The sequence below is a fragment of the Lontra canadensis genome, unplaced genomic scaffold (genome assembly GCF_010015895.1).
Source record: "Lontra canadensis isolate GAN:19392208 unplaced genomic scaffold, GSC_riverotter_1.0 scaffold58, whole genome shotgun sequence".
Classification (NCBI taxonomy): domain Eukaryota; kingdom Metazoa; phylum Chordata; class Mammalia; order Carnivora; family Mustelidae; genus Lontra; species Lontra canadensis.
Genome location: NW_022631052.1, coordinates 10,713,882 through 10,729,736, shown reverse-complemented (window position 1 = coordinate 10,729,736; position 15,855 = coordinate 10,713,882). Strand labels below are relative to the sequence as shown.

The following is a 15,855-nucleotide window of genomic DNA, read 5'->3' as shown; positions in this document are numbered from 1 at the left end:
AAGATCTGTCGAATTGTCATCTGAGATTTCTAAGGTCACGCGGCCGAACTTCCAGCCTGGAGAACGTGACGGGGCGGCCCTCCCTCGTGCCCACCTGGAACGTGGTGAGCTGGTGGATCAGGGCATTTCGGATCGTCTGGATCTGAGACGAGATGACTGACAGCACAGACGCGTCGATGCGGTTAAACTCATCAAAGCAGCCCCAAGCCCCACACTGGGCGAGGCCAGAGAAAATCTTCCCAATGGCCTAGCGTGAATGGGGGGAAAAAAAAAAGCACAAGGGCAATTTTCATCTTCAAAATCGCACATGATGGGGCACCTGGGTGGCTCAGTCGTTAAGCATCTGCCTGGGCTCAGGTCATGGTCCCAGGGTCTGGGACTGAGCCCCGCGTCAGGCTCCCTGCTCAGCGGGAAGCCTGCTTCTCCCTCTCCTGCTCGCCTGCTTGTGTTTCCTCTCTCACTCTGTCAAATAAGTAAAATCTTAAATAAATAATAAAATGAAATGAAATGTAATCGCACATGAGACATTTACAGATAAACTGCCTAAATTAAAACACAGAGTGAACATCAGGTGGCAGAGAGGCAGCCGACCAACCGCCCCACTCATGGATCTTTCTGGCAAGACTGGTGGGACCCTCATGGGCCAGCCCTCCCATTCACAGGACTTTACAAATTTAAGGATTTTCATAGAAAACTCCAGGGTTCTGGCTCCTCTTGAAATACTGGAAAATCGGGGCGCCTGGGTGGCTCAGTGGGTTAAAGCCTCTGCCTTCAGCTCAGGTCATGATCCCAGGGTCCTTGGATGGAGCCCCGCATCGGGCTCTCTGCTCAGCAGGGAGCTTGCTTCCCTCTCTCTCTGCCTGCTTCTCTGCCTACTTGTGATCTCTGCCTGTCAAATAAATAAATAAAATCTAAAGAAGGAAGGAAGATAGATAGAGAGACTGGAAAATCAAGCCGCAGCAGGTCCATCTTCCCCGGTGGTAATGCCTAACCACAGTTAGGAAATGGTGCCCCCTAGCCAAAGCCGTGCCCGGCCGCAGCTGGCCTTGGCCTCACCTCACTCCTCAGTGCCCCCTACTGTCTGCACCTGCCGTTGTCCTCACTTACTGTACCTAGGTGGCTCTGGTGACCTTTCGGTTTGCAACCTTTGCTCTACATGCTGCTGACAATGCAGACAAGGGTGAGTTCTGAGACTGAAGGTGGAAGGTTTCTTCTCTGCGCTCTCTCCTCCCAGCGGTCTCCAGAAGAGTGTGGGCCGCGGTGCCTCCCCGCACGTCCCGTGTTCAGCTCTCCGCCGTACCTTGTAGTCCATGCCTTCCCCGCAGTTGGTCACAACACAGAGCAAGCCCAGGGCTTTGGCCAGGTCCTTGGTGGTCTCGGTCTTGCCGGTACCCGCTGGGCCCGCAGGGGCGCCCCCCAGGTACATGGACAGCGCCTGTGAAGGAGCCAAATAAAGCCTATGTGGTCTGAGTCACATAAGGAAACAGGTGCTGTTTCCCAAACCCTGACAATATATGCGCGGTACACACGTGACACTGGACATGTCCACACTCACCTTTCCTGACAGTCGCTATTTTGTAACATTTCTGTTTTTCCATTGACCTCTACCGCTCCCTCCCCTCCCCCGCCCCATGCCGTGATACAGGGACCAGCATACCAAGGACTAAGCAACACGCCGGAACGGGTGCCGACCCTGAGGACGAGGCCCGTGCACACACGTACATCTGTGCCATACAGGGTTAGCCCTCCCCACGGAAAGTTCCGGCCCTGTGTCTCCAGATTCTAGGAGTTGATCTCAAAGCCCATGGAATGTCCTGAGAACCCTGACGTCGGGCCACGTGCCATCAGCTTGACTTTCTGGAGGGGCTGGAAGCTAAAGTCGGCCGCGCGAGCCATCGGTCGTTTCTGCATGACCAGTCCCCGCTGGAACCCCCACACCCGCATCCCCGGCGAGCTTGCCGCGTGGTAAAGCCTGCTGCCCGCGGCCACACGGCCACCGCAAGGAAGAGTGCCATCTGCACGAGGACACCGCGACCGGGAAGTGCAGGCCCCAGCCTGCTTCCCCCACCCACCTCCTGCTGCGGGTTCTGACCTGTATCCCTTTGCTAGGATAAACCACAGTTAGGACCACAAGGGCTTTGCTGAGTTCTCTGGGCCCTTTCAGCAAACTGGCAAGCCTGAGGGCCAAGTTAGGAGCCACCTGAACCGGCAGCGGCCCCATCCCAGAGGGTGGCAGATAGGTCCTGCTCCGAGTTTAAACTCCTTTACGGATTTTGAACAGTGGTGTCCCTTGCTCCCGGCACTGGTTTCCTGGGGCTGCCCTTGGAGATCCCGACCAAGCGGGGGCTGAAAACACCAGAAATGCATTTGTTCACAGCACTGAGGGCTGGGAGTCCTAAGTCGAGCTGTTGGCAAGGCCGCGCTCCCTCCAAAGCTTCTAGGGGGGGTTCTTGGCTCTGGTGGGGCCACCTCGCTCCAACCCCTGCCCCCAACTTAATGTCGCCTTTCCTGTCTCTCTGCATCCTCTTCTCACAGGGACACCAGTCAGAAGATCTGGGGACCCTAATCCGGGATGTTCCCAATCCTTCCCTAATAGACAAAGAGCGTATTTCCAAAGAAGGTCACATCGTGAGGCTCCGAGAGGACAGGGCTCGGGAAGGAGGGACACCGGTCAACCCAGTACGGTGCCTGCAGGCAACCCAATCACACTTGGAGAGCAATCCAGAACCAGGGGCCACTGGTAAGCGCGCGGTCTGGGTGGCCAGTCACCTGCGTGAGAGTCAGGTAGATGCGGTCCGTGAGCGGCGTGATGACCAGCCTCCCGTTCAGACCCATGTACTCGTAGCCGTAGCTGAAGATGCCCGTGCACTGCCGGATGTTCAGCTCGTCCGGCTCCCGGTCCCAGTAGAACCGCAGCTGACTCTCCCACTCAAACTCCTGGGCCTCGAGAATGCTGGAAGGGGAGGGGAGAGGAGGGGAGAGGCGGGAGAGGAGGTCGGAGAAACCGCAAGGCCACGCTGGGCGGGAAACACGTGCTGTGACACGCCGGGGGCCCCGGGGGTCCCTACCTGCCTCTTATGAAAGAGTCAACTATGTCCCTAGCGTGCACGTCGATGATGAGGGCCGTGTTGTATTTCTTTCTGTCGTTTTTGCTCAAGGGCATGGTGATCCGAGTGACCAGCTCGTCGATCTGCCGGTGCATTTTCTTGCCGTACTCCTTCATGGCCTGCTTCTCCCCTTTCTGCACTTCGTGGAAGACGTCCTCCACCTCCCAGGTCCACCACACCTGGCAGGCGGCCAGCACCACCATCCCCTGGTACAGGAGCATCCAGTCGACCCTAAAGGAGAAAGCATGCCTGTTCGAGATCTTTCTCCAGGGACTGACGCCGGACGACAGTCCCCGTAAGAATGGGTTTCTTTGATCTGGAATAGGGGAGGCCCAGGGAGGGCTCCAGGTCAGCAAATGGCAGTAACTCTTCCAGCTGGACGGGAAAACGGCAGGCTGACGGCACGCACACGTGAGAACGTTTGAGGGGACGATGTAGGAAGATGCTAGGTCCCTTTTAAAATATGCCTGGACAGGTTTCCAGAGGGACCGAACACTATGGGCGTAGAATAAGAATGTTTACATTTATTTTTTTTTAATTTTTTTTAAAGAATTTATTTATTTGACAGAGAGAGATCATAAGTAGGCAGAGAGGCAGGCAGAGAGAGAGAGGAGGAAGCAGGCTCCCTGCGGAGCAGAGAGCCCGATGTGGGGCTTGATCCCAGGACCCTGGGACCATGACCTGAGCTGAAGGCAGAGGCTTTAACCCATTGAGCCACCCAGGCGCCCTACATTTTTAAATTCCAACAAATTTCATCATCTCGGACCACCCCGCCCATTTGCCTATTACAACTTCCTGGGTGTTACTCACTACTCTTTTCTCTCCCACACACGCCTGACCAAAGTGACACACACGTAGGGGGAGAAGGGGCTGTGGTGGCTGTTCCTCCAAAAATGCCAGCAGACAAAACAGGGTACTCTGCACCTTGACTATCCCACTTTAAAATTCTAGGCAGCAAGCCTCTGGGTCAGTGGATATAGGGTAACCCAATCTTTAAAAGCTGCGTGGTACTCTAGAGTCTGAGGCTGCTGCAGTTGCCTTACTCATGTCTAGTTAAGCTTCTTCCAGTTCCTTCGCCAACACAAATAATACTGCAGGAAACATCCCTCTACACCATTTGGCAATGTCCGGAGATGTTTTCGGTTGTCCAAGCTTGGGGGGGGTGGCAGGGGCTGAAAATGTGCTAACCATCCCCCAAGTCACTCTGGTCTCCCACAGCAAAGCATTATCCAGCCCCAAATGTCAGCACGGCTGAGGCGGACAAACCCGGCTCTCCATCTAACCTGAGGAGTCAGAGTTGCTTCTAGGCTTGCCGAACAGAATCCCAAAAAGCAAAACAACCAGGCCTAAGTGGAGAGCACTCTTTGAGTAGATTATTTTAATAGAAACGATCAAATTACTTTTAAAGGTTGTAGTAATCCTTATCCCACCAGCAATGCATAGCCCTGCCCTTCTCACCACGTGCTCTCCAGGACTAGGTATTATCGCTTTTTTAATTTTTTTGCCATTCTGAAAGGGGTGGGGGACAGTATCTAATCTGCTAATTTGCAGAGCCCCAAGACTAACAACACTCTCCTCTTTTCATATTTTTATTCGCCATTTGGATTTCCTCTACAGAGATACAAATTTCCAAAGCTGAGAAGTGCCCTGAAATACACTTAGGGCAAGGTTTTGTTTTTTGGTTTTCTTTGTTTTTCTATATACTTGAAAAATAATGGACCCAGAACTCTAAGTTCCAATCCAGGAAAAATGACCATGAATTACTAGCCATTACCTTGATGACACACAATTAATGGCAAAATAAATTTAAAAGGGCATTTAAAACAATGAAAAGATTAGGCTTTGCTATCTTGTTTTAAAACTGTCTGGTGTCCCCTAAAAACCTACCTACTATTTATGGTTGTGATCCTTACACACTAGAGAGAGATAATGAAGGTGATGAGAGCTCTAGGAAGTCAGAAATCAGGAGAAGCAGAAGCAAACTTGATCAGAGAAAATAAAGTGACTCAGAGCAGAGCTTAGAAAGAACATGACGTCGTCTGGCAAATCCCAGGACACCGGGTGCTTTCTGGGACTGCATACCCCTGGGCCCGTCTTCTCAGTGATGCCAAAACGTGTCTGTTCAAATAAACCATTATGTTCATTTCAACTACTCCCACCTTTTGTTAGACACAACAGTGGTCCTGTGAGGAGGAGGGACATTTGGGGAGGAGGGAGTGCCGCAGATACTTTGGGGAGCCTTCCCTTACTCCGTCTCCTACCGACCACACCCTGCAACACACAGCGATCCCCCAGCAAAGCTGTAGTTACGATGTAGCTGAAACTGGCATCGGTGTAAAATTCATCTGATCTGGGAGCATGAAGGAGACCAGAACACGCAGCAATTGCTACTCCCGGGGCCCCACGATTTATCGGTCCAGTTAGCTTTTGGAAGAGCATCCAACACACGATTAGCTTGGAGCAGGAGCCTGATAAATAACGGTTCAGTCCACGAATATAACTGATAACGTGCCAGACACACCTCCTCCCCATCCACGAGAGTTCACGGTCAAATATTCAAGAATTCTGCAGGCTGGCGTTCAGACTACTTGCCATTATTCCACTGGAGACCCTGAAATCAGCTGGGGTGGGAGTCCTTCCACCATGAGCACCGGTGAACTCTCTGAGCCAAAGCTTTCTTTTTTTCCTTTTTTCAGAAAGCCAATTCACCCACACACCACTGAGATCTGTATGTACCTGACTACAGAAGGACACAAACCAATCCTTACGGTACCTAAAAATAAAGAAGGATCACAATCATCCTAATTCAAGGCTATTCTCTAATAAGTTACTAAATTGGATGTTTCCAGTGCATGAAATCAAAAAGGTAGTGTGTAAAATCAAAAGGGTAGCAATCTGAAAATAATAATGGAGGTTCTGTGTCTGGATAAAGGCCCCGCTGAGTTTCCTCCTGGGAATCCCACCTAACCCGGATAGGACTGGTCATCCGAAGATGCTTTATGTAGTTTGCAGCCAAGCGTGTGCGGTAAAGCCAGCCCTCCTCGCTGTGAGAAGCAGGCATGGCTCAGGCTCAGCTTGATGCCTAGACGCTTCTCGGGCCACAAAAATCAAGGCACAATTGAAATCGCTTAATATTTTAGAACGACTTTACTCCTTAACCCACACACAGATGAACCCTCCCCAGCACCAGGTTTCTGTTGGGTCACCAGGTCAGTGGTTGGCTCAGAATCCCCAGGGAGGGGGCGCCTGGGTGGCTCAGTCTTGTAAGCCTCTGCCTTCAGCTCAGGTCATGATCTCAGGGTCCTGGGATCAAGCCCCGCATCGGGCTCCCTGCTCAGCAGGAAGCCGGCTTCTCCCTCTCCCACTCCCCCTGCTTGTGTTCCCTCTCTCACTGTGTCTCTCGCTGTCAAATAAATAAATAAAATCTTAAAAAAAAAAAAAGACTCCCCAGGGAGGGGCTCATAAAATACACAGAGGGACCCACCCCCAGAGTTTCTGGATGGAGATTTGGGGGAGTGCCCCCAGGCATTTGCATTTCTAACAAGCTCCCTGGGGGGGGGGCCTGATGCTGCTGGTCCAGATACCACCACCACCTTTTGCAAAGTCCTGAGTTTGTCTACGGCCGTACCACTGTGAACACGCCTGATCTCGTCAGATCTCAGAAGCTAAGTGGGGTCGAGCCTGGTTAGTACTTGGATGGGAGAAGTCCTGAATTAGGTGATCCTTGAAAGACAAACAATGCATGGACCAGCTTAACTACTGCAAGGAAAGAAAACTTCATTCAGAACATCACCTGGTCTACTCCAAGCCCCAAGTATTCATTCATCCATTGGGATTATTTGTATGAGAAAGCGACCTGCATTCCCAGTCACGACCCTACCTGCTTCTGTCTTCACAGTATCTAAAGATAGCCTCTTTGGTGATCAGCCGGTTGGTCCTCCGCATTTCGTTCAACACGGCCGTCATCCAGTCCTCCACGCGCCCCTCGGCCCGGATGATCTTGCGGAACTCCATGACCTCTCCTTCTGCTGAGATCATGGCAGACACCAGCTTCTCTCCATTCTCCCCGTCCTGAAACCTCAGCAGAGCGATGTTGTCGTACATCTGCAACACAATGGGACATCTGCCTGGTGACACGGACCTTGGCCTCACAGGGGAGCCACCAGGACGCGAACACAGAACAGGGGCCCAAGCCGGGCACCTACCTCTACCCCTCAGTGTGCAAAGGTCTGTCTGGGGTTAAAAAGCAAGAAAGAAAAAGAAGACGTGCTCCCTGCCCACACCTGGGGTTCTAGGGCATTCACAGGTGGGGAGAGGGGTCTGGGCGGAGGAGACGCAGGGCAGCCTGGTGACTCAACACCGCGGGGCTGACGAGTTCGACGTGTGCTGGGATCCCCCCATGGCCCTTCTGGGTGACCTGGGGCATGCTGCGGCTTCTCTCTCGGCCCAAAATAGACATAATTGTGGCACTTCCAAGATGAGGTTGGAAGGGTCAAATCAAACAACGTGTGAGAGAGGCCTCCAGCACATAAAACACTGGCCGTCTGTTGCCAATCGTCACTGATATTGGTCAGAATGCTGTTCAGAAAAATGAGTCTTTCAGGACCCAGGATATAAGACAAGGCACTCTACAGAGCAGAGAGGAGAAGCGAGGACAACAGGCTTTAAAGGGTAAAACCAGAGGTTTGCAAAAGGGGGCTACGGGTAAATGAAGTACTTCTAACACACATTTTCCTAGAACAGTCAAATATCTGTTCATGAGAGCAGGAATGAAATATAAAACTCCCCTTTGAGAAAGGAACACCTGCGACCCAAGACGTGAATTGTAGCTTAAGAAGGACATCAGCATTAACTAAAGGGAAAGTATGGAGCTCTGTGCTCGATCCCAAACGCTTTGTTTGGAAGAAAGTCATGCTTCTTCTAGACCCCGATTTAAAACCGCATGATTTGGCCCCCAGAGTGGCACGAGGCAATGTCAGGAGAGAGTTCTGGTCTTAACTGGAGAGCGATGCTCCTCGCTTCTAGTGGGTAGAGGCCAGGGATGCCAGAGAGTGTCCCCGGCCCCCAGCACACACATGCACACACACAGCAGCATCTGGCCCAAGTCGTGACACTGTCAAGACTGGGAGCCCCTGCCCCAGGCGGATACTAAACATAGAGCTTTGACCTGCTCCTCGAAGATTCCTTCTGGCCATGCTCTGGCTGGATATCACCAGAGACAGTTTTATCTGTTGTCTCTTGCTGCTCAGTATTGTTCACAGATATGCACACGTTTGTGTCCAAGGATGCAAACTGGAAGGAATCCTAACCAAATCCTGATAGTGGCTGCCTCCCGAAAGGGGAGGGGAGCTGTGATAGGGAGAGGGGCAAAGAGTGTGGCAACCCTATAGCTTTGTTTCACAAAGAGAGAGGGAGAGAGAGAAGGGAGAGAGGGAGGGAGAGACGGAGAGAGTGGAAGGCAGAAGGAGAAACAGGCCCCCTGCTGAGCAGAGAGCCTGGCATGGGGCTCGATCCCAGGATCCTGAGATCATGACCTGAGCCAAGGCAGATGCTTAACCCACTGAGCCACCCAGGCGCCCCACAAAATCATTTACTCTTAATAACAACTCCACTGAAGCAGGTAAGTCTTGGGGTTATCCCAACTTACAGATAAGAAACCAATGCCCAGGGGTGCCTGGGTGGCACAGTTGGTTAAGTGGCTGCCTTCAGTGCAGGGCATGATGTTGGAGTCCTGGGATCGAGCCCCATGCCGGGCTCTGCTCAGTGGGGAATCTGCTTCTCCCTCTCCCTCTGGCTGGCTCGCTCTCAAATAAATAAATAAAACGGAAGCAAAGAGAGAAAAAGAGGAAGGAAGCAAGGAAGGAAAGAAAGAAGGAAAGACCAAGTCCCAGAGAAGTTAGGTAACTAGTCAAAAGTCACACAGCAGGTCTGTGTGGAGCCAGGATTTGAACCCAGTCAACCTGGCTCCAGAGTCCACATGCTGAAGCCCCATCCAGTATCACCCTCTGCTTCTTAGTCTTTGTTTTTGGACTTTAGAAAAAGAGCAGCAAGTAACAATGGAATCTTTGTACAGTTTCAGACTCCGCGGATTTCATCAGATTGACGTTTCCAGTCCAAGCCCGGCAGCGTTTCCCAGCACTGGGCCTCGGGGAATAAGCCTCCCGTGCGGAGACCTGGGATGGAACAGTGCGGGCAGCCGCTCCGGGGTGCGGGCATGCGATCGCAGGGGCCCACCTTGATCATGTGCTCCTGGACGCAGAGCGGGTCACTGTTCCCCAGGATGCTAAGCAGCTCGTCGTCGGAAATGAAGAAGAACCTGGGGAAAGCGTTTCTCTTGGAGTCTAAGTAGTCATTCAAGCTCTTCTGGCATTTCTCCAGCCCCTCACTGATGTGCTGCAAGTCGGCCAGGCGGTTGGGGGCCTCACAGCATCTCTTGATCACCGGGTCCTTCAAGGTCTCGGCCATGATCTGGGTAAGGGCAAGAGGGGACACTCATAACCAACACGAGCCCAAACCATAGCCTTTTCAGGGGGCCAACGCAGCCTTAGGGTCCCTAGCACCTCCCCGTGTGCTGGAGATAATTTACTTATTTCTGATGTTAATGTGTTCACCCTCGCATTAGAAGGTCAGCCCTTGGGGGCGCCTGGGTGGCTCAGTGGGTTAAGCCTCTGCCTTCAGCTCAGGTCATGGTCTCAGGGTCTCGGGATCGAGCCCCTCATCGGGCTCTCTGCTCAGTGGGGAGCTTGCTTCCCGCCGCCCCCCTCGCCTTCCTCTCTGCCTACTGGTGATCTCTGTCAAATAAATAAATAAAATCTTAAAAAAAAAAAAAAGTCAGCCTTTGGGATGGTGATTTTTAACCTCTCTGGTTCACTGAGATGCCCCGGGGGGACCAGCAACAGTGTCCGCACGTGGAAGGCCCTCAGTCACCCTTCCCGGGGTGAATGAAGCCGGAAGCTCCACTCTGGGCCACAAGTGTGTCCCGGGACTGTCCCTCCAGCACTCTTCACCACGGTGGCACACAGAGGGGATGGTGAGGGAAATGTCCCCAACATCCAACAACAGGAACCTGGGTCCGTCAGTGGCTGAAAGTGATCCTTTCCATGTTTATGCATAGAGATACGTGCCAAAGTCATTAATTTTTTTTTAAATCATCACATGGGTAAGAATGATACTACCTTGTGGAATATTTACTTATAATTCTTATTTATATGTTTACACAGGAATAAACAAATTCTGGAAAGATGGCTATTGACCTATCAAAATGGTTATCTGGGGTGTGAGATTATAGGTGTTTTTTTTATCTTTTTAATAGTTTCTTAATTCAGGGCGCCTGGGTGGCTCAGTGGGTTAAAGCCTCTGCCTTTGGCTCAGGTCATGATTCCAGGGTCCTGGGATCGAGTCCCACATTGGTCTCTCTGCTCAGCAGGGAGCCTGCTTCCTCCTCTCTCTCTGCCTGCCTCTCTGCCTACTTGTGATCTCTGTCAAATAAATAAATAAAATCTTCAAAAAAAAGTTTCTTAATTCTTCAATAATAAATATCCATTGTATGATTTTAAGTTTTAAAAAAAGCTTACACAAATGATAAGGAAATATTATCAGCTCTAATGGATAACGGAGACCCAAATGCAAACCAGCCCCTCTAATGAGAGAGAGCATGACACCACTGAGGCACCCCAGCTTCCAGGGCAGGTGGCTCCGGGTTAGGACCCTCGCCCCACTAATGGTCAGGGGGCAGCGATGACTGGCGCAACCCCTTCCGGGAAGGACTTTAAAACAGGCAATACTCCTTCATGGGCAATTTACTTTCCACCAGTGTCTCATGAAATATTCATCGTAAATGTGGAACAGGCAAGAGGCACGTGCCTGCACATGATTGATGAAAGCAAACAATTCCTCTTAGAACGAGAGGTTTCATTAGAGCAATCAACTAAAGTAACGTCCAGCCAGTCACTGCGACGTTTTATAAAGCCACCGGGATCTTTTCTCGGGTGTCATAATACGAAATACCTTCCTCATAATATTAAAAGAAAATTAGAAGAGGAAATTATATAAAACATCACTGTCATTCTGTTTTTTAAAGCCATGGGCACAGAAAAAAAAAAAAAAGACTAAAGAAATATACATCACACTAAAGTGGTCACATCAAGGTCACGGAACTCTGGAAGATACTTTTTTTTTTTTTTCCGAACTTTCTACATTTTCAAAGCTTTTTAAGCACATATTACTTTTTTTTTAAGATTTTATTTATTTATTTGACAGAGAGAGATCACAAGTAGGCAGAGAGGCAGGCAAAGAGAGAGAGGGAAGCAGCCTCCCTGCTGAGCATAGAGCCCGATGCAGGGCTCGATCCCAGGACCCTGAGATCATGACCTGAGCCGAAGGCAGAAGCTTTAACCCACTGAGCCATCCAGGCACCCCAGCAAGTATTACTTTTATAATGAGAAGTCAATATAAAAAAGTTTCAGTGCCATGTGCCAGTGGCTTGAAACCAAACAGAAATCTTAACAGATGAAGGTCCTACGTAATGATTTAAAAAATTCAGAATTAGGAGTGCCTGGACTGGCTCAGACAGTGAAGCGTGTAGCTGTTGATGCAGGGCCCTGAGTTCAAGCCCCATGTTGGGTGTGGAGATTACTTAAAAGGGAATAAATAAACTTAAAAAAATTCAGAAGCTACTTAATAGACAAAATACTACATGCGGGGGTGGGGGTGCCTGGGTGCTCAGTGGGTTAAGCCTCTGCCTTTCACTCAGGTCATGGTCTCAGGGTCCTGGGATCGAGCCCCGCATCGGGCTCTCTGCTCAGCGGGGAGCCTGCTTCCTCCTCTCTCACTGCCTGCCTCTCTGCCTACGTGATCTCTGTCAAAAAATAAAATCCAAAAAAAAAAAAAAAACCACTACAAGCAGAAACATAAGTAAACGTATCCCAAATCACTGTCCTCTTACAACTAAAACAGAAGCCGGTCACTTGCCCTTTTAAATATTCTATCGATGTTGTCAAACTTCTTCGCCTCATCGGGAAGCTGTGAGCGGATATCTCCACCGATAAAAATGCTTTCAAGATACATCCATTTCCTCTGAACCAACATCCAAATCTGGAAATGCACGATGCAAAGTCAGCACAGGTGTGGAGGGCAAACTCCCACCCTAAGACAGGACAGACGTGCGGTAGCGCAGGTCGAAAAATCTCCCCAGGCAAGACCACAGAGCAGGCGCGCACACTCCTTTCCAAATATACAAGAATGCTGGAGAAATCATAGCTAAGTATGTTAAGATACAAAACCCCACACAAAAGCAAAAGAAAACTCTGTACCAGCCCAGAACAAGAAAGAAACTTCTGGTTGTAAGCAGGGTTGTGAGCCCTGTTACCCAGGGGAACAAAGGACAGAGCATTTAAAAAAAAAAAGCCCAGACAAGGGTGCCTGGGTGGCTCAGCTGGTTGAGCGTGTGACTCTTGGTTTACAGCTCAGGGTGGTGAGGTTGAGTCCCGCATCAGACTCTCTGCGTAGACGGGAATCTGCTTGAAGATTCTCTCTCCCACTCCCTCCGTTCCTTCCCTCCTCTCTAAATTAAATAAATCTTAAAAATGAATAAAATGATTAATTTTACATTATGTAAATTTCACATCCATTTAAAAAAAATTTTTTTAATAATGAAGAAAAAGAAAACAGTGCTATATCCTACCTAACGAAAAGTAATGGACCCAAACAAGCAAGCAAAGGAAGACAGTGCTAGAGAGGGGTGAGGGCCCGGGCTGCCTCCCTAGCCGGTGAACCAGGGCTGGTATCATCCCAGCCCAGACTCAAGTCTGTGGCCTAACAAGGCCCTTGCCCCTGATCTGGGGAGGGAAAAAGGAAGACAGCCACACAAAAATGGTGAGCTGACTCAGAGATGCCTGGACTAGAATTTCCCACAAGAAGAAAGCGCCAAGCCACCTAATAATGTAAGACCTTGTTCAGCGCTGTCCACTATGACAGACTTGAAGAAACTGCAGAAACCCTTGAAAAGTGAAACCAGCCTCACACACACACACACACACACACACACACACACACACACAAAGAAGAAAACATGAGAATAAATATGGAGAAATCTGAAAAGGGCTTTAAACATATTTAAATTCTTCCATTTTGTAAAGGAGGTGACCGTACCCGGACAACAAGAGCAGGACAATATCCAACAAGAACAGGGACAGAGGAAAGAGACCCAATGAAGAATCACGGAAGTTACAAACACATTGAAAACATCGAAAAAACACTGAAATAAAACCTCAGGTTGACTCTCCCAATCATGCGCACACATACCCCCAACCCCCAAAATAAATCAGGCCAGAAAAAGCGTGTGGGAGTGTCCTCGGGGTCCGAGCACAAAATATTCTCGTGTGAAAGTGCTCTCCTGCTTTCCTCACCTCAATGACTTCCCCGATGAGAGAAAGCGTTTTCTCCCATTTGTGAACCATCTGCAGAAAAGGCCCCACGAATCTGCTTCCCGAGATGCTTTGCAAGTTGAAGGTGTTGTCATCAAGGCTCTGGATGATCTCGTCGACAGACCCTAAGATATAGCCTCGCTCCTGGGTGCCTTTGAAATACTTGACCACAGTAAACTTCATACTTTCCCACGTGTCCAGGATTTCCTTCACCGCCTGGTCGGGAAGACAAAAAAAGAGCGGTTTGGGCACAGACATGGGAAAAAAACCAGAACTCCCACCCAGTAGCAGCTTCCTGAGCTTGCCTTTGGTCAGCTGCTCAACCCAGAGCCTGGGGCAGTTTTCCAGGGAAGCAGACATTCCATCATGGCGACCCCAACACCAACTGACCGAGCACCAGCCAGGTGCCCGGTGAGCACGGTGTATACAGGATCGCCTTCCCGTCCACAAAGCGCCCTAGCGAAGTAAGGATGACTATCCACAGTCTAGAGGTGCCAACGGGGTACCTGGAGACATGACTCAGCTAGGCCAGGTCCCTCAGCCCCAGAACCAAGGTTTAGATTTCCTGGCCCCCCTCCCTGCACACCTACATGATCCTGCCCATGTTTGCCGCAAAACAAGAGAATCCGATTACAAAGGAATATGCCCATTAATGATTGTATTTTCAAAAGCCAGCTGTATAGATATTTATGTGTGTGCTATGTGCATGTGATCATGTGTGTGTGTTTGCATAGGTGTGTGTGGTGTGTGCGTTTATGCACATGCATGTGTCCGCGTATGTGTAGGCTATGTACACGGATGTGTGTTTAAACCTGCGTGTGTGGCTGTATGTATAGTATGTGTACATGTGTATATGTCTGTGCATGCCTGTGTCTACACACTTTTAAGTATTAAAGGACATACACTGAAATGTTACTAATAATTACCTTCAGGTGATAGAATTTTTTTTAAGATTTTATTTTTTTATTTATTTGACAGACAGAGATCACAAGTAGGCAGAGAGGCAGGCAGAGAGAGAGGAGGAAGCAGGCTCCCTGCTGAGCAGAGAGCCCAATGCGGGGCTATCCCAGGACCCTGGGATCACGACCTAAGCCGAATGTAGAGGCTTTAATCCACTGAGCCACTCAGGCACCCCTGGGTGGTAGGATTTTAAGTGATTTATTTTCTCGGTTTTCCCCCATGAGCATCCATGAATACATTTAATAAATGCATTGGAAGGGCACCTGGGTGGCTCAGTTGGTTAAGCGACTGCCTTCGGCTCAGGTCATGATCCTGGAGTCCTGGGATCGAGTCCCGCATCGGGGTCCCTGCTTGGAAGGGAGTCTGCTTCTCCCTCTGACCCTCCCCCTTCTCATACTCTCTCTCTCTCTCAAATAAATAAAATATTTTAATAAATAAATAAATGCGTTGGAAGAAAACTACAATTTAGAATAAAAAATATAACCAAGGCAGAAATCATATTTGTAAAGCAAACAATTCCTTATTACTCGAATACAAGGAGTACTATAACGAATGTTTTCCCTTTGCATTAAAAAAAAGTAGTCTCCAGGGGAAGCCTGGGTGGCTCAGTTGGTTAGGCATCTGCCTTTGACTCACGTCATGATCCCAGGGTCCTGGGATTGAGGCCCATGTTGGGCTCCGCGGGGAGCCTGCCTCTCCCTTTCCATCTGCCCCTTTCCACTGCTCATGCTCACTCTCTCAAATAAAAATGTGAAATCTTTTAAAAATAATAATAATTCTCTGGAAGTAATAGAAGACCCCATGTTCACTACACTGAAAGTAAATAAAATAAAAATAATTCTCTTTCTTTTCTCAACTGTTTTGTAACTAAAAACGGTCTTACTTTCTCAATGGCGATCTCCTTGACAGCGGCCATTACGATCTCGTTGAGCACATCCGTGTGTTTGTGAAGTTCCATAGCAAACATGTTTTCCAAGGTGAACGTCTCCGTCATTTCAAAAAATACGCCCGTTTTTTCCATAAGCTCTTTCCAATGCCTGAAAGTGCAGCCACGTTAAAAACCTTTATGCTTCCTGAACAGAGTGACGAATTTAATTATTCCCGCTTACACCCCAGGACAAATCCCACTATAAATGAGGGCACCATTGGAATCACATTTCCAGAGTTTTCCAAAAATCCCACCAGCTTCCAGAACCCAGGAAACTGCCTCCAGCAAGATACCCTCTTAGATGTCTCGTCTTCATGACCATCGAAGGAAACAGGCGACTTTTAACTTTCAGGAACCTACGTCCCTCAGGTAGCCTGTGGCCCAGGGGAGCAAAGGTCAGGCTTCTGCCCGAGGGGACTGCACGGACCTGGGGGCA

The 15,855-nt window shown here is 49.7% G+C and overlaps 1 protein-coding gene across 2 annotated transcripts in view; it reads right to left on the bottom strand.

Moving 5' to 3' along the window:
- DNAH10 (dynein axonemal heavy chain 10) overlaps positions 1 to 15,855 on the bottom strand; it is a 134,754-nt gene that overhangs the window by 65,226 nt on the left and 53,673 nt on the right. For both annotated transcript variants that reach the window (XM_032876461.1, XM_032876460.1), the window contains 9 exons: positions 15,375 to 15,528; positions 13,514 to 13,747; positions 12,078 to 12,200; positions 9,342 to 9,575; positions 6,988 to 7,211; positions 3,069 to 3,338; positions 2,770 to 2,953; positions 1,301 to 1,435; positions 95 to 247 (listed from right to left, as the gene is read on the bottom strand). In XM_032876461.1, coding sequence (XP_032732352.1) covers positions 95 to 247; positions 1,301 to 1,435; positions 2,770 to 2,953; positions 3,069 to 3,338; positions 6,988 to 7,211; positions 9,342 to 9,575; positions 12,078 to 12,200; positions 13,514 to 13,747; positions 15,375 to 15,528 — 1,711 coding nt within the window. The remainder of the gene's footprint in view (positions 1 to 94; positions 248 to 1,300; positions 1,436 to 2,769; positions 2,954 to 3,068; positions 3,339 to 6,987; positions 7,212 to 9,341; positions 9,576 to 12,077; positions 12,201 to 13,513; positions 13,748 to 15,374; positions 15,529 to 15,855) is intronic.